General features: G+C 45.6%; 1 protein-coding gene across 2 annotated transcripts in view; it reads right to left on the bottom strand.

The window, feature by feature from the left end:
- Window positions 1-11,621: 11,621 nt before the first annotated feature.
- Window positions 11,622-24,624, bottom strand: part of prrt1 (proline-rich transmembrane protein 1) — a 91,209-nt gene continuing 78,206 nt past the window's right edge. For both annotated transcript variants that reach the window (XM_063047393.1, XM_063047392.1), the window contains 3 exons: window positions 20,556-20,854; window positions 17,269-17,451; window positions 11,622-12,127 (listed from right to left, as the gene is read on the bottom strand). In XM_063047393.1, coding sequence (XP_062903463.1) covers window positions 11,951-12,127; window positions 17,269-17,451; window positions 20,556-20,854 — 659 coding nt within the window. In that variant the 3' untranslated portion in view covers window positions 11,622-11,950. The remainder of the gene's footprint in view (window positions 12,128-17,268; window positions 17,452-20,555; window positions 20,855-24,624) is intronic.

Below are 24,624 nucleotides of genomic sequence, written 5' to 3'. Positions count from 1 at the left end.
ACCACCAGGTTGGAAGCAACCCAGATTGAAATGAGATTGATGCTCCACCAAACAGAATAGAGGAGACCAACATAATGGAATGGGAACAGGGAGTGGAATTAAAATGGCTGGCCACCGGGAAAGGCTGCCTGCTGTGGATGGAGCTAAGATGCTCAACATAGTTTGGCCGCTCCATCCACCAAAAGCGGAATTTCCCCATGGCTGACGATCTTAATTCCTATCCCCATTCGCCTTGCAACATGTCAGTCCACGGCCTCCTCTTCAGCCACGATGAGGCCATTCTCAGGGTGGAGGAATAACACCTCATATTCCGTCCAGGTAGCCTCCAACCTGATGGCATGAACATCAACTTCTCCTTCCAGTAATTATTTATTTCTGTTTTTCTTTTCCTAATCCCCTTCCCTCATCTTCTATTCCCTACTCTGGCCTCTTACCTCTTCTTCTTAGCTACCTATCATCTCCCCTGGTGCTCCAGCTTATTCCCTGTCTCCTATCACCCACTGTCCTCTCCTCTCAGACACCTTCTTCTCCAGCCCTTTACCTTTCCCACCCTCCTGGCTTCACCCCTTCTAGCTAGTCCGGCTTCCCCTCCCCCCCCCTTTTTATTCTGGCACCTTCCCCTTCCTTTTCAGTCCTGATGCAGGGTCTTGGCCTGAAAAGACATGTGTTTATTCTTCTTCTCCAAAGATGCAGCCTGACCTGCTGAGTTCCTCCAGCATTTTGTTTGACTTGCTCTGAAATAGAATTTAGGGCACCTACACAACCTCTTGTGGTTTGATTGGCTCCATTCCTCTGTGCAATTGAAGAGACAAGCAAGATTAAAATAGTCAAGGACAAGACCAGAAAACAAAAGGGTGTTCAGGACAAATCAGCCTGAGTTTGATCAGTCTCCCTCTTTTCTCGTTACTACATCAGGCCGGGGGTACAGGAATCTTGGGTACCATGCTGCTTAAATAAAAATATACTTAAGATACAGTTAGTTAGATTTTTACATAGTAGGGGAATTAAGGGTTATGGGGAAAAGGCAGGTAGATGGAGCTGAGTTTAAGGGCAGATCAGCCATGATCTTATTGAATGGCAGGGCAGGCTCGATGGGCTGGATGGCCGACTCCTGCTCCTAGTTCTTATGTTCTTATTATGTTCTTATGCCACCAGGTTCAGGAGCAGTTATTGCCCTGTAGCAGGGTGGACTTCATTTGCCTCAGTGCTGAACAGGCTCTCTAGTTGTGGACTCACTTTGGGTGACTCTGCAGTTCATGTTCCAAATGTTTTTGTTTACTATTAGTGCAATTTGTCCTCTTTTGCAAATTGGACATTTGGCAGTCTTATTGTGGGTTTTTTGGCCTTATTGCAGGGTTTTTGGTCTTATTGTGTTTTTTTTCATGAATTCTTTTGTGTTTCTTTGCTTTATGAGTGCCTGAAAGAAGATGAATCTCAAAGTTGTATGTTATATACATACTTTGATAATAAATTTGAACTTTGAACTGTGCTTGGAGTTTGTCCGCATTGTTTTGGTGGCTTGTTTATGCTGTGTCCACGGCTCGCTCTGCACTCAGTCCCGAAAGAGGTGACTTTTCCAAAACAGAGTTAACCGGTGCTGTCAGACCAGGTTTGTAAAGGCTGGGTCTTCACAGTCCCTGCTCTTCTGCTCTCTTTGTAAATTCCCCAGTAACGAAGGCACTGCTGTTGTCCCCTGACTCAGAAAGCAGGAGACAAAGCAACAGGGGTCAGCCCGTCCCAATAGCAACCTGGTGACACTCTGAGCTGCCCAGACTAGGACCAGCCTGAACTGTGATATCACACTCGCTCCCCTCCCAGCCATACCTCGCCTCACTACACACAACAGAATAATGAAAACGGACTCAAAGGCTCCAGCAAGTTCCGACAGATGTAGCATGCAGAGCTTTCTGACTGGTTGCATCGCTGTCTGGTATGAAGTTACCAATGTGCAGGGTAGAGAAAGGCTGCAGAGGGCTGTAGTCTCAGCTAGCACCCTCATGGGCACGAGCCTCTTATTATTTTATTTACCTCTGCCAAGTTTCCTCTCATTCACCTTCACTCCCAAGAGAGAAGTTCTAGCTTATTCAACTAATCCTCCTAAGACTTGTTTTCTAATCAGGCAGCATCCTGATAAATTGCCCCTGCACCTTCTCTAAAGATTTTACATCCTTTCTACAATGAGGTGGCCAGAAATGAACACAACACTACAAGGGTGGCCTAACCAAAATTTATAGAGCTGCAACATCATAGAACATTCTGGCAAACTGCTTAATTTGTTCATATGTGTGGATGTTGCTGGCATCTGCTGTCTTTCTTCACTTGTCCTTGGACTGAGGCACAGTTGAGGGTCAAACAAGTTGGGGAGTCTGGAGTCACAAATAGGCTAGACTGGACAGGATCAGCAGATTTCCTTCAGTGAGTGAACCATTGGGCTTTTACAGCAATCTGGTATTCACAAGGCTAACATCACCAAGACTGACAGATCGCCAGCTGATGTGGTCAGATTCAAACAGATGCCTTTGGATCGGTATTCTGGCCACTGATCCATTAACTCTTACACTCCCAGGAATGGGGAATGAAGAATCTGGGAGGGTCGCTTGGAATGGAAAGATTATTCTCTGCTTATTTAAGGACAGCTTTTTGTTGTCCTTTCACAAGAAGCCAATGTAGCCTGTTGGGGCTTCTCCCTTTGGAAGGAAGATTGGGCACTCAAAACTTGGAACATGGCCTTGGCAACTGGCGCAGGCCAGTTTCCTTTGTGCACGGACAAGAGTTGGTTACACAGCCCCCTCTACCACCTGGCTATGCTCAGCGACTGACAGGAGACCACATGCTCACCTGCTCACTGACATCGCATCCGAGCACTTACAAGGCACTAGGTCAACCAGACATGCATGATCGCTCAAAAAGACAACACAAATAAGAATATTATTAATAACTTATTGGGAGACAGACACCATTATTAGAAGCCGAGTCAGAGTGGCATTTTAGAAGTGGAGGGAGGCTTTGGCCCTGTTGTCTATTCCCTGACATGAGTTCTTGCTTAAGCAACTTTTAATATTGATCTCTGAAAGCCCATCATAGAAATCCTCAATTTAATTTCCAATGTACTGTCCTGCCACTTTGTAATGCACTGTGCTGCTGCAACAAAGATTTAATGGCATTTATACCATGCGGCAATATGATGGCATTGTGGCCAATACCACAATCTTGAACACGAAACTTTGTAGCTATGTTACTCACGAACACTGGGACTTCCCGTTCAATTGCAACATTCTAAGAGGATTGCTCCCTGCAGGACACCTTGGTCGTGCTTTTACAGAACATTACAGCATAGTTCAGGGCTCACAATGATGTGCCAAACTTTTAACCTACTCTAAATTTAATCTAACCATCCCTTCCATTTTTCTACCATATGTGTCGATCTAAGACTCACTTAAATATCCTTAATGTATCCTCCTCCACCACCACCAACCCTGTCAGCGCGTTCCACACACCCACCATTCTCCACATAAAATTATCTTACCTCTGACATCCCCCTTATAGGTTCATGCAATCACTTTAAAATTATGCCCCCTCCATTTCCTATTTCCACCCTGGGAAGATGTCTCTGGCTGTCCACTTGAACTATGTCTCTTATTATCTTGTACATCTTCATCAAGTCACCTCTCATCTTCTTTGGCTCCAAAGAGCAAGGCGCTAGCTCACTCAACTTACCCTCATAAGACATGCTCTCTAAACCAGGCAGCATCCTGGTAAATCTCCTCTGTACCCCCTCTAAAACTTTCACTCCTTCCAATATTGAGGCGACCATAACTGAACATTGCATTACAAGTGTGATCTAACCAGGGTTTTATAGAGATCCAACATTACCTCACAGCTCTTGAACTCAATCCCCTGACTAATATCAACTTTGACAAATCTAGGGACATGGACCCAGGATCCCTCTGTTCCTCTACACTATGAAGAATCCTGCCATTACCCCTGCATTGTGCCTTTAAATTTGGCACTTCTCAGCCCATCTCTGCATCCTATCAATGTCCCGTTGCAACCCTTGACAATGTTCTACACTATATACAACACCACCAAACTTTCCATAGAAACCATAGAAACTACAGCACAGAAACAGGCCTTTTGGCCCTTCTTGGCTGTGCCGAACCATTACCTGCCTAGTCCCACTGACCTGCACATGGACCATATCCCTCCATACACCTCCCATCCATGTATCTGTCCAATTTATTCTTAAATGTTAAAAAAGAGCCCGCATTTACCACCTTGTCTGGCAACTCATTCCACACTCGCACCACTCTCTGTGTGAAGAAGCCCCCCCCCTAATGTTCCCTTTAAACTTTTCCACCTTCACCCTTAACACATGTCCTCTGGATTTTTTTCTCCCCTTGCCTCAGTGGAAAAAGCCTGCTTGCATTCACTCTATCTATACCCATCATAATTTTATATACCTCTATCAAATCTCCCCTCATTCTTATGCACTGCAGGGAATAAAGTCCTAACCTATTCAACCTTTCTCTGTAGCTGAGTTTCTCAAGTCCCGGCAACATCCTTGTAAACCTTCTCTGCACTCTTTCAACCTTATTTATATCCTTCCTGTAATTTAGTGACCAAAACTGAACACAATACTCCAGATTTGGCCTCACCAATGCCTTATACAACCTCATCATAACATTCCAGCTCTGAGACTCAATACTTTGATTAATAAAGGCCAATGTACCAAAAGCTCTCTTTACGACCCTATCTACCTGTGATGCCACTTTTAGGGAATTTTGTATCTGTATTCCCAGATCCCTCTGTTCCACTGCACTCCTCAGTGCCTTACCATTAACCCTGTATGTTCTACCTTGGTTTGTCCTTCCAGCACCTCACCTGTAGACAGCGACATTTTAAATATTTCTGCCAGGGCCCCTGCAATTTCAACACTAGTCTCCTTCAAGGTCCGAGGGACCACCCTGTCAGGTCCCAGGGATTTATCCACTTTAATTTTCCTCAAGACAGCAAGGACCTCCTCCTTTTCGATCTGTAGAGTTTCCATGATCTCACTACTTGTTTCCCTTAATTCCATAGACTTCATGCCAGTTTCCTTAGTAAATACCCATGCAAAAAACCTATTTAAGATCTCCCCCATTTCCTTTGGTTCCGCACATAGCCGACCACTCTGATCTTCAAGAGGACCAACTTTATCCCTTACAATCCTTTTGCTCTTAATATACCTGTAAAAGCTCTTTGGATTATCCTTCACTTTGACTGCCAAGGCAACCTCATGTCTTCTTTTAGCCCTCCTGATTTCTTTCTTAAGTATTTTCTTTCACTTCTTATACTCCTCAAGCACTTTATTTACTCCCTGCTTCCTATACATGTCATACAACTCCCTCTTCTTCTTTATCAGAGTTGTAATATCCCTTGAGAACCAAGGTTCCTTATTCCTATTCACTTTGCCTTTAATCCTGACAGGATCATACAAATTCTGCACTCTCGAAATTTCTCCTTTGAAGGCTTCCCACCTACCGATCACGTCTTTGCCAGAGAACAACCTGTCCCAATCCACGCTTTTTAGATCCTTTCTCATTTCTTCCACTTTGGCCTTCTTCCAGTTCAGAACTTCAATCCTAGGACTAGATCTATCCTTGTCCATGATCAAGTTGAAACTAATGGTGTTATGATCACTGGAACCAAAGTGCTCCCCGACACAGACTTCTGTCACTTGTCCTAACTCGTTCCCTCACAGGAGATCCAATATTTCATCCCCTCTAGTTGGTCCCTCTATATATTGATTTAGAAAACTTTCCTGAACACATTTTACAAACTCTAAACCATCTAGACCCCTAACAGTATGGGAGTCCCAATCAATATATGGAAAATTAAAATCCCCTTCCACCACAACTTTATGTTTCCTGCAGTTGCCTGCTATCTCTCTGCAGATTTGCTCTTCCAATTCTCGTTGACTATTGGGTGGTCTGTATTACAATCCCACTAATGTGGCCATACCTTTCCTGTTTCTCAGCTCCACCCATAAGGACTCAGTAGACAAGGCCTCTAATCTGTCCTGCCTGAGTACTTTCAATCATCAATACTCCGCCCATTACCGGGGTCCTGCTTGTGGGAGCAGAGGAGTTATAAATACCATTACTTCCAATTTTTGCTTCAAATCACAATATCACCTTGACTTAGAATACATTGCTTTTCTGTTCTCATCATTGACTCCTGCTCTAAGAACTGCTTAAGCACCAGATGGACTGCAGCCCCTCAAGAGGAAGCTTGCCAACTCTTTCTCAATGGCAAGAAACACTTAGATCCCAACTTCCAACAAATGGCAAAAAAAAACCTTGCTCATTTACTGTCTGTCATCCAAATACTGTCAATGATTGTGACATGGTCTCCGGTGTCATCAGAAAACCAAACACAGTTTGGAATGACTGCATTGACTCATAGAAAAATAGAGCCATAGAGAGGTGTAGCACAGAAACAGGCCCTTTGGCCCATCTAGTCTAGGCTGAAACCATTTATACTGACTACTCCAATCGACCTGCACTAGGTCCATAGCCCTCCATACCCCTACCATCCCTGTACGTAACCAAACTTCTCTTAAGCATTGAAATCGAGCTCACCCATGGACCACTTGTGCTGGCAGCTCATTCTGCACTCTCACAACCCTCTGAGTGCAGAAGTCTCCCCTAACACTCCCCTTAAACTTCTCAACTTTCACCCTTAACCCATGAACTCTGGTTGTAGTCCCGCACAACCTGGAAAAAGCCTGTTTGCGTTTTACCTATCTCTACCGCAACTAATTTTGAATAACCCTATCAAATCTCCTCTCAATCTACTGTGTTCTAAAGAATACAGTCCTAACCTATTTAATCTTTCCTTTTAACTCAGGTCTTCCAGACCTAGCAACATCCTTGTACTTTTTCAGTCATATTTACCTACATCTTTCCTGTAGATAGGGGATCAAAACTGCTCACAATACTTCAAATTAGGCCTCACCAACAACTTAAACAACTTCAATATATCATCCCACTTCCTGCACTCAATTCCTTGATTTATGAAGGCTAACATGCCAAAAGCTTTCTTTACGACCCAGTCTACCTGTGACATCACTTTCAATGAATTATGGATCTGTGTTCCCAGATCACTTTGTTCTACCACATTCCTCAGTGCCCTATCATTCACTGTGAGAGACCTACCCTGGTTGGTCCTACCGAAATGCAAAACCTTACACTTGTCTGCATTAATTTCCATAACCATTTTTCAGATCCCTCTGAAATTCCTTCCTCACTGTCCACTACACTCCAAATCTTGGTGCCATCTGCAAATTTGCTGATCCACTTAACCACACTATCATCCAGATCATTGATCTAGATGTCAATCTTCATTCAGTCTCCAAGGTTGAGCCCTCACCCTTAAGATTCCTGTCACTCCCTCCTACCTTTCCCTGACCTCCTGGCTTCCTGCACTTGTCCAACATTACGCCTCAGCACCTGATCTTCCAGCTGATGGTCTCATTAGTGCTCAGATTATGTTCTATTTCATGGATTTCTCTACTCTTTCATTGTAATTCCTTCCGTCATTCAATTCCTCCTCCCTTCCACCTCTCATTGGTGGTAGGGTACTGACATGGATAGAAAATTGGTTGGCAGACAGGAAACAAAGAGTAGGGATTAACGGTTCCCTTTCAGAATGGCAGGCGGTGACTAGTGGGGTACCGCAAGGCTCAGTGCTGGGACTGCAGCTATTTATAATATACATTAATGATTTAGATGAAGGGATTAAAAGTAACATTAGCAAATTTGCAGATGACACAAAGCTGAGTGGCAGTGTGAAATGTGCCGAGGATCTTGAGATAATGCAGGATAACTTGGACAGGTTGGGTGAGTGGGCAGATGCAGTTTAATGTGGATAAATGTGAGGTTATCCACTTTGGTGGCAAGAACAGGAAAGCAGATTACTATTTGAGTGATGTCAATTTAGGAAAAGGGGAAGTACAATGAGATCTAGGTGTCCTTGTCCATCAGTCACTGAAAGTAAGCAGGCAGGTACAGCGGGCATTGAAGAAAGCTAATGGCATGTTGGCCTTCATAACAAGGGAAGTTGAGTATAGGAGCAAAGAGGTCCTTCTGCAGTTGTACAGGGCCCTGGTGAGACCACACCTGGAGTATTGTGTGCAGTTTTGGTCTCCAAATTTGGGGAAGGACATTCTTGCTATTGAGGGAATGCAGCGTAGGTTCACGAGGTTAATTCCTGGGATGGCGGGACTGTCATATGTTGAAAGATTGGAACGACTGGGCTTGTATACACTGGAATTTAGAAGGATGAGTCGGGATCTGATTGAAACATATAAGATTATTAAGGAATTGGACACGCTAGAGGCAGGAAACATGTTTCCGATGTTGGGGGAGTCCAGAACCAGAGGCCACAATTTGAGAATAAGGGGTAGGCCATTTAGAACGGAGTTGAGGAAAAATTTTTTTTCACCCAGAGAGTTGTGGATCTGTGGAATGCTCTGCCTCAGAAGGCAGTGGAGGCCAATTCTCTGATGCGTTCAAGAAAGAGTTAGATGGAGCTCTTAATGATAGCAAAGTCATGGGATATGGGGACAAGGCAGGAATGGGGTACTGATTGTGGATGATCAGCCATGATCACAGTGAATGGAGGTGCTGGCTCAAAGGGCTGAATGGCCTACTCCTGCACCTATTGTCTATTCCTTCCTCCCTCTGACTCTTCTCCTTCAACTTAAAACTTGTTTCATCTTAAAATTTTCCCAGTTCTGATCAAAGATCATTTCCCTGAAATATTTGCTCTCTGCAGAGATGCTGCCAGATCACCAGTTTCTTGGGGCTTGGCAGTATAACAATTTAGCATGGACTAGAAGGGTCAGAGGGCCTATACTAGCGCTATAGCACTCTGTGGTTCTATGACACTCTAAATGCAGTGCACATGGAAGTTAATCACCCATCAAAAACTATAAATGCTCCTTCAGGAAATAGAGTTAGTCAAACCTTTACCTACATATACTGCCCTTTGGCCCAAATTGTCTGTGCCAGCCATGTTGCCTGTCACTTCTTCTCATGCATGAAATGATCCAAGTTTTTTCAGAAAGTTCTTAGTGGAATTGTTTCCACTGGGCTCTTGAAACAATCATTGCACGCAAAATGTATATCCTCGCAGCAAGCAACCAACAATCTGCTGGAAGGACAGCGGGTAGGACAGCATCCGTAGGGGAAAGGACTGGTCCAGGGTTTTAACCCAAAAGCTCAACAACACCTTTGCTCCCCCAGATGCTGTTCCACCACTGGGGTCATCTGGCAGACTGTGCTTTGCTCTGATTCCAGAATCTCTAATCTTGTGTGTTTCCAAGCAATGGTTCTGGCATTTTTCTTTTCTTACTAATGATTGCCATCAACTGGTGACCTATTATTTTTAGCCCTGGAATTAGAACCAGTTTCAGAGGCCATTTGGTCCCTCAAGCCAGACTTCACCATTCAATAAGACAGAGCCAGATCTGAACACCTTAAAATCTGCTAAAAATTTTCAACATTTGAATTTACTGAACATTCAGTCTTCTCGGCGGCAGAATATTCCAAATGCCCACGACAGTTAGAGTGAAGAGATTTCCCCTTATCTCAGTCCTCCATGGCTGATCCCTTGTCCTGCACCCAGAACTATCTCCCCTGCCTTAGCCTTTGATTCCCTATAACACAGAAAGAGGACCTTCAGTCCATGACATTGTGCTGAACCAGTTAAGCTGACGACACCTCACTGTATACCTTATGTCTGATCATGGTTCGCATCCCTGCATTCAATGCAAGCTCATATACTTGTCTGACAGCCTCTACCCCAGGGGTTCCCAACTATTTTTATGCTGTGGACCCCTACCTTTAACTGAGGGACCCATGGACCCTAGGTAGATATCCCCTGTTGCATCATATCTGCTTCCACCACCCCTGGCAACACTTTCTAGGAAAAAAAAGACACGCAGTGTAAAACTTCTGCCCCACACATCTCCAGAAGTCAGTAAGACACAGCAGCAGAACTGGATCATTCGGCCCATCGAGTCTTCTCCAACATTTGAGACTGGCTGATTTGTTTTCTCACTTAACCCAATTCCCCTGCCTTCTCCACATGACCTTTGATCCCCGTTTTAAATATACCCACTGACTCCACAGCTGCCTGTGGCAATGAACTTCAGAGATTCACCATCCTCTGGCTAAATAAATTCCTTCTCATTCCTGTTCTAAGAGGAACAGAAATTCTGATGATGTTTCCGCTTGTTTAGCCCTCTTTCACTGTTAGAAACATCCTCTCCATGTCCACTCTATTTAGCTATTTCAATATTTAGTAGGATTCAATGAGATTTACATTCCACCCCCCCATTCTTCTAAACTCCAGCAAGTACGATCTCAGAGCAATGAAACGCTTTATACTTCGAAATTACCCCCTCTACTTCAATGCAAAAATAGATACTTTTGTCCAGAGAAAAAGATACTGGCGTTATTAATAATCTACGCCTTTTATGTATTTCCCAGGTCTCACCTGAGCCTCGATGCCCAGAGAAAGCCATCCAAGTTTGCCGAACCTCTCCCTATATCCCATACCCTTTAATACAATTCGCATCCTGGTAAACTTCTTCCACACCCACTCCAAAGGCTTCTAGCGGATTGTCAAGACCGTATGCAATATTCCTGATTCAGTCTAACCAGAATTTATAAAGCTGCACCATAACTTCCCGACTCTTGAGCTAAATGCCTCGCCTAATAAAGACAACAATGCCGCACGCAAGACCGCCCAAACTTTCAGCGTCTGCTTAGCGGGGAGATAGATGGTGTAATTTGATCCGGAGGAGAAACCTCCAAATCTTAAAAAAGGCTAACAGATGTGTCGACCAAAACAGTGGAGTCCTCGTATTAGCATCAGAGTTCTCTCAAAGCTATCTTCAAATTCTTCAACGTTATCGCTCACGAATCATGAATAGAAACATATGCAGAGATTCCCTCAGTAACTGGACGCCAGCTGGACGTTAGCTGAGTTCTGCTGGGACGGATTCAGTCCGTCACCCACTCCGGCTGCGTATGCAACGTAACTTCCACAGGCAACCGAAGTCAAGCAACCAGGTGTAATATGTTTGACTGTCCGTCAGACTGGGTTCCACCGAGCCATTGATGGAGAGGGTAGGTAGGCCAACCTCGGGTGGAGTGTCCGTGCGTGAGAAGATCCAAGTGTACGTTTTGTGAGCGGCGGTATTCTTGCTAAGGTCCCGTCGGCCTACATCGCCCGAGTTTATTACAAAACAGGTCATCCAGATGGAAAAGCAAGTTTTAGCTTCTTCTTAGAAATTGGAACCGCGATGACAGTCATGTTTTGCGTATCCACAGCCGCTCGCTGAGTTCCTTCAGCGGGAGGTTTCCCTCCTGAAGGCTTCCAAATTATACTGTCGTACGGATAGGTCCCATCACCAATGAACAGGCTTCTGAGTTTGCCAAAAAGCAACTATCCCCCAACCTGAACCACCAATCCCTGACCCACCCAAAGGCCAAAGGCTGTCTCTCTCCGAAGCCACATCGCCACCCCTCCACCCACGTTCGCTCCCCCCACCCTCCCGCCCTTGAGCCAGTAGTTTTGGGGTTTATAGTATCTGTCTGCATTTAAACTAAACACGTGAGGACAGAGGGGAAAGAAGTTTTCCATCCTGTCGCTGTAGCCAGCCGAGTTAAATAGATGGCTGATATTTTTTTGGCAAGACCGATGAGCTGTTTGTCGCGCGGATGGTTGGTTACATACAGACCAGGAGTGGGATGGGCTCTGGAATCGGTGGGAGGGAGTGAGGGGGAGAGAGGGAGGGTGGGGAGGGAGAGTGGTGCGGTGAAGTTTTGTCAAGGAATTCCTGCGCAGCGGCGCCCGGGTGCGGGGGCGCGGAGAAGTCGGCGGGCGGCGGGAAGCCGCGCTAAGGGTCCCACTCCTCGTCGTGGTGCTGAGCTGCGATGACCACCACCACGGTCAGGATGGCGCACAGAACCATGGAGGCGATGCCCACCGCCAGGCTGATGAAGGAGAAGTTCCGGGCTTCGCGGGAAGCGATCTCCGCCGACACCATGTCCCCCCGCGCGATGGCGGTCCGCACCTGTTCTCCGGAGAAACAGAGGGCGTTAGTTACCTTCCTCATTTTATAGAACTGACAGCAGCACAGCACAGTGGATGCTATTCCACCCAGCATGTTGAGCCGACCTTATAACCACCTTACAACTCACTGTTTACCCGTGCCGCCCACCGCATGCATTTCGAATTATATTTTATTAACGTATTCATGGTGATATTTTGGTATATGCTGTGTGATTTTTTTTTGTGTGTGGGTGCACTGTGGTCTGGAGGAGCATTATTTCGTTTGGCTGTACATATTTACAGACAATCAACTTGAACTTGTTCTCCAAAACAACCCAACCTTTCCCTCCCGCATCTTTGTCCATTTTTCCTTCGTCCATTTGCCTAATAAATGTAGTGTATCATTGACATCGAATCATGCAGCTCTCGGCCCAACTGGACCATGCCGATCAAGATGCCCATCTAAGCTAGTTCCAACCCCCCCCCCCCTACACACCCGCCCCCGCCCCCATTTCCCTCTAAACCTTTCCTATCCATGAGCATGACTAACAGTCGTTTCTACCTGCCTCAGCTTCCCCTGGCAGCTCACTCCATATACAGACCACCTTCTGTGTGAAGAGATTACCACCTCGAGTCCCTCCCCCTCTTATTTTAATCTAATGCCCTCTAGTTCTTTGTTCTCCTTCATTGTAATAAAAGACCTTATCTGTGCACCGTTGTAAGGTCACTCCTCAGTCCCCTAGGCACCAAGCAATAAATTCTCAGCCTCCCTAACTTCTCTCTATAACTCTGGGCCTCGAGTCCCAAGAATATTCTTGTAAGCCTTCTTTGCATTATTTCCAGCATATTGACATCTTTCTTTCCGATAACAGGGGTGTGGGGGGCACCTCTTGCACAACAATCAAAGTGCGGCCTCGACAATGTCTTGTCCAAATGATACACAATGCGCCAACTGCTAATGCTCAACGCCCTGACTGACAAAGGCCAGCATGCCAAATGTCTTCTTCAACACCCTGCCTACCCGTGACGGGATTTTCACTATAAATTCCTTTATGAAATAGGAAAAGGCTGTCCAGCCCAGCGAGTCAATGCCGACCCTTAGATCAATTCCATTCACGCTCGAATCTCCCGTATAACCCATTCTCTTCACATTCCACCAATTCCATCACCCACCTGCATTGAATGTATAGTGGACGGGTGTTCGGAGGAAACTGAAGCTTCCTGAAGTACCCCAGCCCACCCTATGGTCATGAAGAGAGCACGCAAACTCCACATAGACAGTACTGAAGATCAGAACATAAAATATATTACAATAAAGCACAGTACAGGTTCTTCAGCCTGTGGTGTTGTGCCAACTCTTTTATCTTATTCCAAGATCAATCTAACCTTCCCACTCACATACTCCTCCATTTCTCTTTCACCCATGTGTCTATCTCTTAAAGACCCCTGATGTATCTACCTCTACCACCATACCTGGCAGTATACACCTACCACTCTGCTAAAAAAAAAACTACCCCTGGCATTGTATCTATACATTCCTCCAATCACCTTGAAATCATGTTACCTCATATTAGCCATTGTCACTCATTTTTAAAATCTCTGCTGTCCACTCCATCTATCATCGTGTACACCTCAACCAAATCACCTCTCATCCTCCTTCTCTCCAAAGAGAAAAGCCTTAGGTAAATCAACCTGTCCTCATGAGACATGCTCTCAAATCCTCTGTGGCCTCTCTAAAGCTCTCACAATCTTCCCATAATGAGGTGACCACAATGCGCCCACTGTGGTCTGACCAGGACTGAACCAGGTTCAGTGGAGTTGTGAGGGATCAGCTTTATTCACTTTATTGGGAGAGGGTGGGCACCATGGTAAGGTAGTGGTTAGCGCAGTGCTAGTACAACTTGGGGTGTCTCAGTTTGAAGATCAGTTTGAACGTCACTTGGAAGGAGGTTGTGAAACTCACTGTGAAACTGGTTGGTTTCATCTGGGTGCTCTGGCTTACTCCCACATTACAAAGATGTGCCAGTTAGTTGGTAAATTGGTCACGTGGGAACCGTCCATAAGGCCATGAGACATAGGAGCAGAATTAGGCCATTCAGCCCATCGAGTCTGCACTGCCATTCCACTATGCCTGATCCTGGATCCAACTCAACCCCGTACACCTGTCTTCCTGCTATATCCATTGATGCCCTGACCGATCAGGAAACAATCAACTTCCACCTTAAATTTGTGCATGGACTTTGCCTCCACCACAGACTGTGGCAGAGCATTTTCTCTGGCTAAAAAAAAATTCCTCCTTACCTCTGTTTCAAACAATCGCCCCTCAATTTTCAGGCTGTGCCCTCTAGTTCTAGGCACCCCTACCATAGGAAACATCCCTTCCATATCCACCTGATCTAGTCCTTTCAACATTTGGTAGGTTTCAATGAGATCCCCAAGCATTCCTCTAATTTCCAGTGAGTACAGGCCCAAAGCTGCCAAACTCTCCTCATATATTAACCCCTTCATTCCCAGAATAATCCTCGTGAACCTCCTCTGGACCCTCTCCAATGACAACAAATCCTTTCTGAGACATAGGACCCAAAACAGTTGACAATACTCCAAGTGAAGCCTGACCAGTGTCTTATAAAGGCTTAGCATTATCTCCTTGCTTTTATATTCAATTCCCCTTGAAGTAAATGCCAACATTGCGTTTACCTTCTTTACCGCAGATTCATCCTGTAAACTAACCTTCTGGGAGTCTTGCACAAGAACTCCTAAGTCCTTCTGTACCTCTGATGTTTGAACCTCCTCCCCGTTTAGATAATAGTCCCCACTATTTTTCCTTTCACCAAAATGCATTAGCATACATTTCCCATCTGATACTTTTTTGCCCATTCTTCCAATTTGTCTACGTCCTGCTGCAATCGCATTGCTTCCTCAACACTACCTTCCACCTATCTTCATATCATCTGCAAACTTTGCCACAGAGCCATTAATTCATTTATCTAAATCAGTAACAAACAATGTGAAAAGTAGTGGTCCTAATACTGACCCCTGAGGAACAGCACTAGTCGCTGGCAGCCAACCTGAAAAGGCCCCTTTGATTTCCACTCTCTGCCTCCTGCCTGTCAGCCATTGCGCTATCCATGCCCATATCTTTCCTGTAATGCCATGAGATTTTATCGTGTTAAGTAACCTCATGTGTGGCACTTTATCAAACGTCTTCTGAAAATCCAAGTAAGTGACATTCACTGCCTCTCTTTTGTCCACCTTGCTTGTTACTTCCACAAAGAACTCAAAATAGATTTGTCAGGCAAGATTTCCCTATACAGAAACCATGCTGACTTTGACTTTTTTTATCATTAGTCTCCAAGTACCCTGAAACCTTATCCTTAATAATGACTCCAACACTTTCCCAACCACCGAGTTTAGGCTAACTAACCTATGATTTCCTTTCTTTTGCCATCCTCCCTTCCTAAAGAGTGGACTGACATTTATGTTCCAGAACTCTGGGACCATGCCAGAATCAGGAGATTCTTGAAAGATCATGACCAATGCATCCGTTATCTCTTCAGCAACCTCTCTCGGGACTCTGGGATGTAGTCCATCTGGTCCAGATAACTTATCCACATTAAGTCCTTTGCGTTTGCCCGGCACTTTTACCTTTGTAATAGCAATGGCACTCACTCCCGCTCCCTGACCCTCACAGACCTCTGGCATACTGCTAGTGTCTTCCACAGTGAAGACAGGTACAAAGTACCTGTTAAATTCATCTACCATTTCTTTGTCCCCCATTACTACCTCACCAGCATCATTTTCCAGTGGTCCAATATCAACTCTTATCTCCCTTTTACTCTTTATATAATTGAAAAAGCTTTTTGTATCCAACTTTATTTAATTGGCTAGTCTTCCCTCATATTTCATCTTTTCCCTTATAGCTTTTTTAGTTGCCTTTTGTTGGATTTTTAAAGCTTCCCAATCATCCAACTTTCCAGTTACTTTTGCTACCTTATATGCCCTTTCCCTGGCTTTTATACAGTCCTTAACTTACTTTGTTAGCCCTTGTTCTCTTCCCCTGCCATTTGAGAGCTTCTTCCTCTGTGGGACATAACTATTCTGTGCCTTGTGAACTATACCAAGTAACTTCAGCCATCTCTGCTCTGCTGTCATCCCCGCCAGTATCCTCCTCCAATCCACCTGGGCAAGTTCCTCTCTCATGTCTTTGTATTTCCCTTTATTACATTACAATACCGACACATGTGAGCTATGCTTCTCCCTCTCAAATTGCAGTATGAATTCAATCATATTATGATCACTGCCTCCTAAGAGTTCCTTTACATTAAGCTCCATAATAAGATCTGGATTATTACACAACACCCAATCTAAGAAAGCCTTTCCCCAAGTAGGCTGAAGCACAAGCTGCTCTAAAAAGGACCCCGTAGGCATTCAACAGACTTCCTCTCTTGTGATCCAACACCAACCTGATTTTCCCAATCCCCTTGCATATTAAAGTCCCCCATTACAATTGTGTCATTACCTTTATCACATGACTTTTCCATCTCCCTTTGCAATCTCAACCCCAAATCTTGGCTACTATTTGGAGGCCTATATATGATTCCCATAATGGTTTTCTAACCTTTGCAATTTCTTAACTCCACCCACAAAGATTCAGCATTTTCTGACCCTATATCACCTCTTTCTAAAGACGTAATTCCACCTCTTACCAACAGAGCCACATAATCGCCTATGTCTTCTTGCCTGTCCTTTCGACACAAAGTATATTATTTGATGTTCAGCTCCTAACTATGGCCTTCCTTCAGCCACGACATAGTGACGCCCACAATGTCATACCAGCCAATCTCTAATTGTGCCACAAGTTTGTCCACTTTATGCCAAATGTTACGCACATTTAAATACAGACCTTCAGCCCTGCGTTCTTTGCCCTTTTTAATTTTGCCTCTGCGGTACAATTTAACTCTTTGCTCTGTCTGCATTTGTACCCAGTTATTGTCCTGTGATAGGCTAGGGTTGCTGGGTGGTGCAGCTCGTTGGGCCGAAGGGCCTGTTCCACACTGTATCTCTAAATTTGTCAATAAATACATACATACTGATGGAATATTTGTGGGCAGGTTGTGAGGAGCTCCACGCCAGAGTAGTCTGCGAGCCCGGATGGACACTCACCTGTACAGCCTTGAATATGGCAAATATCCCAGTTGGCCAGAAACAGCAGACCGTGGTCAACACTGCAATGGGAAGGTAGTCATGAGGAGGCCGTGGTGGGTTGTTCATCATCCCGACAGAAGGGGGCACCTGCTGAGCGCCCGATGTCAGCCCGTTGTTTCCGGGGAGATACGGCCCCACGTTCTGAGGGAGAGACAACAGGTTCAGATTGTTAATGAAGTGCGTCAGCCTAGGATGTAGCAAGCAGCAAAGTTCCTGGCCCCACTCTTCCTGGTGTCTGAAAAGAGGATGCTGTCTAAATTGCATGCCATCTTGGACAATGTCTCCCATCCACTACATAATGTACTGGGTGGGCACAGGAGTACATTCAGCCAGAGACTCATTCCACCGAGATGCAACACAGAGCGTCATAGGAAGTCATTCCTGCCTGTGGCCATCAAACTTTACAACTCCTCCCTAGAAGGGTCAGACACCCTGAGCCAATAGGCTGGTCCTGAATTTATTTCATAATTTACTGGCATAATTTACATATTACTATTTAACTATTTATGGTTCTATTACTATTTATTATTTATGGTGCAACTGTAATGAAAACCAATTTCCCACTGGATCAATAAAGTATGACTATGTCTATGTCTTACAGAGTAAATGAGATTAGGGATCATCAACAGGTAGAGATTTCCTTTAACTACTCTATGGACGTAAATCCCAAGTTTCCTGCTTCTCTCCCCCAACGAGGATGTAGATCAGATTGTTCTCTCGATAGGAGGTCCAAAATGCATACACTCTCTCCCACTAATTGTGTATTTATCTGTGCATAGAATCATTGAGTCACAGAGAGCTACAGCGGAGAAACAGGCCATTCAGCCCATCTGCTCCATGCTGAACTGTTATTCTGCCTAGTCCCATTGACCAACACCTGGATCATAACCCTCCATACCCTTCCCATCTATATCCATATCCTCTTAATCAAATCCGCATCCACCACTTCCACGGGCAGGTCGTTCCACACTCATGCCATCCTCTGAGTGAAGAAGTTTCCACCCAGTTCCCTCTTAAACATTTCACCTTTCACCCTTATCCTTTGACCTCTAATTCTGGTCCCCAACCTCATCTTGCATTTATCTTATCTATACCCTTTATAAATCTCTCCTGAACTCCAGGGGATAAGTTCTAACCTATTCAACCTTTCGCTATAACTTAGGTCCTCATGTCTTGGCAACACCCTTGTAAATTTCCTTTGTCTTCCTTCAATCTTGTTGACATCTTTTCTGTAGGTAGGTGAACGACAGATTAGTGTTATGCTACTGCTAACTATCACCCTCCTTTCTACTCACAACACCTCAATTCGCTTAATGGTCAACCGTGGCCCGTGAGACCATTGGTCAACCTACCATTCCTTCCTCCCACTTGGTATTCCCACAAGAAGTTGTGAAGACTTCGATAACACAACAGAAACCAACAGCGAAAATGCAGCACACACAAAATGCTGGAGGAGAGACCAGGTGAAGAGGGTGGGGAGGTGAATGAGTGGGGAAGGGAGGAGAGGCAGTACAAAGCTGGGCGATGATAGTTGGAAGAAGTAAAGGGGTGAAGAAGAAGTAATACTGAGGACACTGGACCACAGAGGAAATGGGGAATGAGTATAGTATATCTAAGTTACTATCTGGAAGACGTGAATGAGTGTGATGTATCTAAAGTTTGTAGATGACGCTAAATTGAGTGGAAAAGCAAATTGTGTGGAGGATATGGAGAGTCTACAGAGAGATATAGATAAGAACATAAGAAATAAGAGCAGGATAGGTTAAGTGAGTGAGCAAGGGTCTGGAAGATGGAGTATAATGTTGGTAAATGCAAGGTCATCCACTTTGGAAGGGAAAATGGAAGATCAGATTATTATTTAAATAGTAAAAGATTGCAGCATACTGCTGTGCAGAAGAACTTGGGAGTGCTTGTGCATGAATTGCAAAAGGCTGGTTTGCAGGTGTGCAACAGGCTATCAAGAAGGCAAATGGAATGTTGGCCTTCATTGCTAGAGGGATTAAAGACCCTTCGAGGATTGAAGGATTTAAGAGCAGGGAGGTTGTGCTACAACTGTACGGGGCACTGGTGAGGCCACACCTGAAGTACCACACGCAGATCTGGTCTCCGTACCTGAGGACAGAGGTACTGGCTTTGGAGGCAGTGCAGAGAAGGTTCACCAGGTTGATTCCAGAGATGAGGGGGTTAGACTTTGAGGAAAGATTGAGTCGCCTGGGGCTGTACTCACTGGAATTCAGAAGAATGAGAGGAGATCTTACAGAAACATTTAAAGTTATGGAAGGGATAGGTAAGACAGAGGCAGGAAAGTTGTTTCCACTGGTAGGTGAGACTAGAATTAGGGGACATAGCCTCAAGATTCTGGGGAGTAAATTTATGATGGAGGTGAGGAGGAACTGCTTTTCCCAAAGAGTGGTGAATCTGTGGAATTCTCTGCCCAATGAAGCAGTGGAGGCTACCTCAGTAAATATATTTAAGACAAGGTTGGATAGGGGAATTAAGGGTTATGGGGAAAAGGCAGGTAGGTGGAGATGAGTCCATGGTCAGATCAGCCATGATCTTATTGAAAGGTGGAGTAGGCTCAATGGGCCTGCTGGTCTACTCCTGCTAGTTGTTGTGTTCTCAAGGGAAGGAGGAGGGAAACCAGAGAGATGTTACCATGGAAGGCAAATCCCCATTCTGGTTCCCCCTTCTCTCTTTTTACATTTCCTATTCTGGTGATTTCTCGAACTTCAAGTAATTTCTTTCCCTCACCCTTCTCTCTATTTCCATTCCCCACTCTGCTTCCCCTCTCACTTTTTTCCTTCTCCTCACTTGCCTATCACCTCCCTCTGGTTCTCCTCCTCCTCCTCCTTCCCTTTCTCCCATGGTCCACTCCTATCGACTCCTTCTTATTCAGCCCTTCTCCTCTTCCAATGATCTTCTCCAAGTTTCTTACTTCATGCCTCCCCCTTCCCCCGACAAAACATCCCCCTCACCGAGTGCCTCCTATCACCTTCCAGCTTGTACCGCTTCCCCTTCCACCAATCTGGCTTCGTTCCCCTTCCTTTCCAGTGCCCGATGAAGGTTCCCAGCTCAAAGCATTGACTGTTTATTCCTCTCGACAGATGCTGCCTGATCTGCTGCGGTCTGGAAAACTCTGTGTGACGTTCATGGTTTCCAGCATTTGCAGGATCCCTTGTGAGAGAGAATGCCATACCCTTCCCTCACCCCAGCACGTTACCCTTTTATGCAAGAGCCTTACTCACGTTTGCCATGGGGTAGACTGGCACATAGGCCCCCGCGCAGGGCTGGTACTGCACAGCGTAACCTTGGGGCCCATAGCCCGCCAAGCCCATGGGCCCGGCGGGATGGTTTACAGGCACGGCGTATCCCTGGGGCACACTGCTGCTGAACTGAGTCTCCTGGATGAAGCCCTCAGTGCCAGCTGCCATGGCAGCAGGGTGCATTGACATCGAGTAGCCTTGTGACGTGCCATTCACCGAAGCCTCTTGCACTGGGTAAGGCGGGGGTGACATGGGTGCTTGGTGCCCTCCGTCCTGTAAGACTGAAGAGGAGATGAGAACACAGTTAAAGCCAAGGTGCGCTATATAGAATATGCAGCAAGAACACGAGCGCACACTACATGCCCTGCAGCCCATGACGTTGCGCCAACAATTTAACCTAACCCAAGACAAATCTAACCCTTCCCTCCCACATAGTCCTCCATTTTTCTTTCGTCCACATGCCTATCCAAGAGTCTCTTAAATATCCCTAATGTATCTGCCTCTACCACCTCCCCTGGCAGTGCGTCCCACACACCCACCTCAGTCTGTGCAAAAAGACTTACCCCTGACATCCCACCTATCATCCCCCCATAGATTCCTCCAATCATCTTAAAATTATGCCGTCCTTATTAGCTGTTGCCATCCTGGGTAAAAGACAAAGCACCGACTGTCCATTCTAACTCTGCTTCTCATCATCTTATAGACCTCTATCAAGTTTGGAGTGCATGTCTTATTAGGAAAAGGTGAGCGAGCTGGGGCATATAGAACATGGAACATACAACATAGAGCTGTACAGCTCAGTACAGTGAGGTGCCAATGTTTTAACCTCCTCCAAGATCAAATATAACCATCTGCTTAACATCACATATTCTTTCCACCTGCCTAACCCACAGTAGCTCCCACTGAATCAAAACATGAACTCCATCCACCTTACAGAATCATGGACATTGGGCCCATTCAGTCTATCCTTGCTTCTAACAGAGCAAACCATCATCCTCTTACCATACTAGCCTGCTGGGGATAGGGGGCAGCGGGGTGGTGAAAGATGATTCAATCTTTCTGGATAGACACCTGAATACTTTTTAAATAGTTGCAGGCCTATTCAGAAAGAGTTGACACCACTGCTGTTGGTAGAATCTCAGATTTTGACAGAAGTATAGGAGTGAGAGAGATTATCTGGGTAAGTAATGACATGACAACAGCCTTGCACTCAGTGTCAGTTGGAGGAAGGAATTGTGGATTTCAGGAAGGGGAAGTCTGGAGAGAATACACCACTCCTCATCGATGAATCAGAGGTGGAAAGGGTAATCAGCTTCAAGTTCCTGGGTATCAACTTCTCTGAATATCTGACTTCTCTGGGCCCAACAATAATGAAGAGAGCATGGCAGTGGCTGTACTGCATTCGGAGTTTGAGGGATTTGGAGTGCCATCAAAGATGCTTGCAAATTTCTATAGGTGTACGGTGGACAGTGTTCTGACTGGTTGCAAACCGTCTGGTATAGAGCTTGCAGTGAACAGGATTACAACAGGGTGCAGAAGATTATGGATACAGCCACCACCTGCCTCACCATTTAGGACACCTTCAAGACATGATACCTTAAGGAGGTGGTACCCTTTACCAACAACTATTTGGATTGTGCTCACTTCTCATTACTACCATCAGGTACAGGAGCCCGAAGACCCAAACGCAATGATTCCAGAACAGCTCCTTCTCCGCCATCAGCTTTCTGGACAGGTCAGGAACCCGTAACTCTACCTCACTGCTTGTTTTTATTTTGCACTAGTTACTTAGTTTATGTCTTCGCATTGTACCTCTGCCACAAAACAACACGTGACACGCCGGTTATAATAAATACTGAATCTGATGCTGGAAGGGAACAATGGATTGATCTCACAGCAAGGAATTCTGGACTCAGTGGGCCAAATGGCCTCCTGTGGTATATAATAATTTAATGAACTACAGGGAAGCCACACCAGAAAAGAGTCAAAGGCAGTGATCAGGCTCTTGACATACATACAACAAAAGTAAAGCACTGGAGATGCCGAGAAAGGGATGAAATGTTCAGTCTATGTGGCTTTACCTGCCAAATGTACATTGAATGTTTCATTAGCATCAAATCAAATCTGCAAGAATTGTGCTGGGCAGCCCGCAAGAGTTGGCATACTTCCGAGGCTGAGATAGCAGGCCAATGGCTCACTAACTCTAACTCGCGGTTCTTTGGAATATGGAGGAAACTCGAGCAGCAGGGGGAAATTCACAGGGTAAAGGGGAGAACAAACAAATTTCCTATGGGCTGCAGCAGGAACTGAACCCTAATTGCACTGGAGGTGCTGTAAAGTGTTTGTGCTAACGGCCACCCCAACTTTCTGCTCCCATATTAAAGGTGTACTTGCCATAGAGAGGGTGCAACTATGATTCACTGGTTCGTGCGATGACAGCTTCATTCAATGAAGAGAGATTGAACAACCAGAGCGGTGATCTCATAGTGTCGTTGAGCACTGAAACAGGTTCTTTGGTGCAACTTGCCATATCTGCACCCGATATGTCAAGCTGCAGCTCCTGAGTGACCGAGTTGGGGAACTGGAGATGCAGCTCGATGACCTTTGCCTAGTCAGGGAGAGCGAGGAGGTGATAGAGAGGAGTTATAGGCAGGTGGTCACACTGGGGCCACGGGAGACAGACGAGTGGGTCACAGTCAGGAGAGGGAAGGGCAGGAGTCAGGATGAGAGAGTACCCTGTGGCTGTCCCCCTTGACAATAACTACTCCTGTTTGAGTACTGTTGGGGGGGACAGCTTACCTGGGGAAGCAACAGTGGCCGTGCCTCTGGCACAGAGTCCGGCCCTGTGGCTCAGAAGGGTAGGGAAAAGAAGAGGAAGGCAGCAGTGATAGGGGACTCTATAGTTGGGGGGTCAGACAGGCAATTCTGTGGACGCAGGAAAGAAACTCAGATGGTAGTTTGCCTCACAGGTGCCAGGGTCCGGGATGTTTCAGATTGCGTTCTAGATATCCTGCAGTGGGAGGGAGAACAGCCAGAGGTCGTGGTACATATTGGTACCAATGACACAGGTTGGAAAAGGGAAGAGGTCCTGAATAAAGACTACAGGGAGTTAGGAAGGAAGTTGAGAAGCAGGACCACAAGGTAGTAATCTCAGGATCACTGCCTGTGCCATGCGACAGTGAGTATAGGAATAGAATGAGGTGGAGGATAAATGTATGGCTGAGGAATTGGAGCAGGGGGCAAGGATTCAGATTTCTGGATCATTGGGACCTCTTTAGGGGCAGGCGTGACCTGTACAAAAAGGACGGGTTGCACTTGAATCCCAGGGGACCAATATCCTGGCAGGGAAGTTTGGTAAGGCTACCGGGGAGAGTTTAAACTAGTATTGTTGGGGGGTGGGAACTGAACTGAAGAGACTGGGGAAGAGGAGGTTGGCTCACAAATAGAGAAAGCTTGTAGACAGTGCGAGAGGGAGGATAGGCAGGTGATAGAGAAGGGATGCGCTCAGACCGAAGGTTTGAGATGTGTCTATTTTAACGCAAGGAGTGTTGTGAACAAAGCGGATAAGCTTAGAGCATGGATCAATACTTGGATATGTGATGTGGTGGCCATTACAGAGACTTGGATGGCTCAGGGACAGGAATGGTTCCTTCAAGTGCCGGGCTTTAGATGTTTCAGAAAAGACAGGGAGGGAGGCAAAAGAGGTGGGGGAGTGGCACTGTTGGACAGAGATAGTGTCACGGCTGCAAAAAAGGTGGACACAATGGAGGGATTGTCTACTGAGTCTCTGTGGGTGGAGGTTAGGAACAGGAAGTGGTCAATAATTCTACTGGGTGTTTTTTATAGGCCGCCCAATAGTAACAGGGATATCGAAGAGCAGATAGTGAAACAGATCCTGGAAAGGTGTAATAATAACAGAGTTGTTGTGATGGGAGATTTTAATTTCCCAAATATCGATTGGCATCTCCCTAGAGCAAGGAATTTAGATGGGGTAGAGTTTGTTAGGTGTGTTCAGGAAGGTTTCCTGACACAATATGTAGATAAGCCTACA

Source organism: Mobula hypostoma, chromosome 5 (genome assembly GCF_963921235.1).
Source record: "Mobula hypostoma chromosome 5, sMobHyp1.1, whole genome shotgun sequence".
Classification (NCBI taxonomy): domain Eukaryota; kingdom Metazoa; phylum Chordata; class Chondrichthyes; order Myliobatiformes; family Myliobatidae; genus Mobula; species Mobula hypostoma.
The sequence above is the reverse complement of the archived record's forward strand: the minus strand, read 5'-3'. Positions and strand labels throughout refer to the sequence as shown.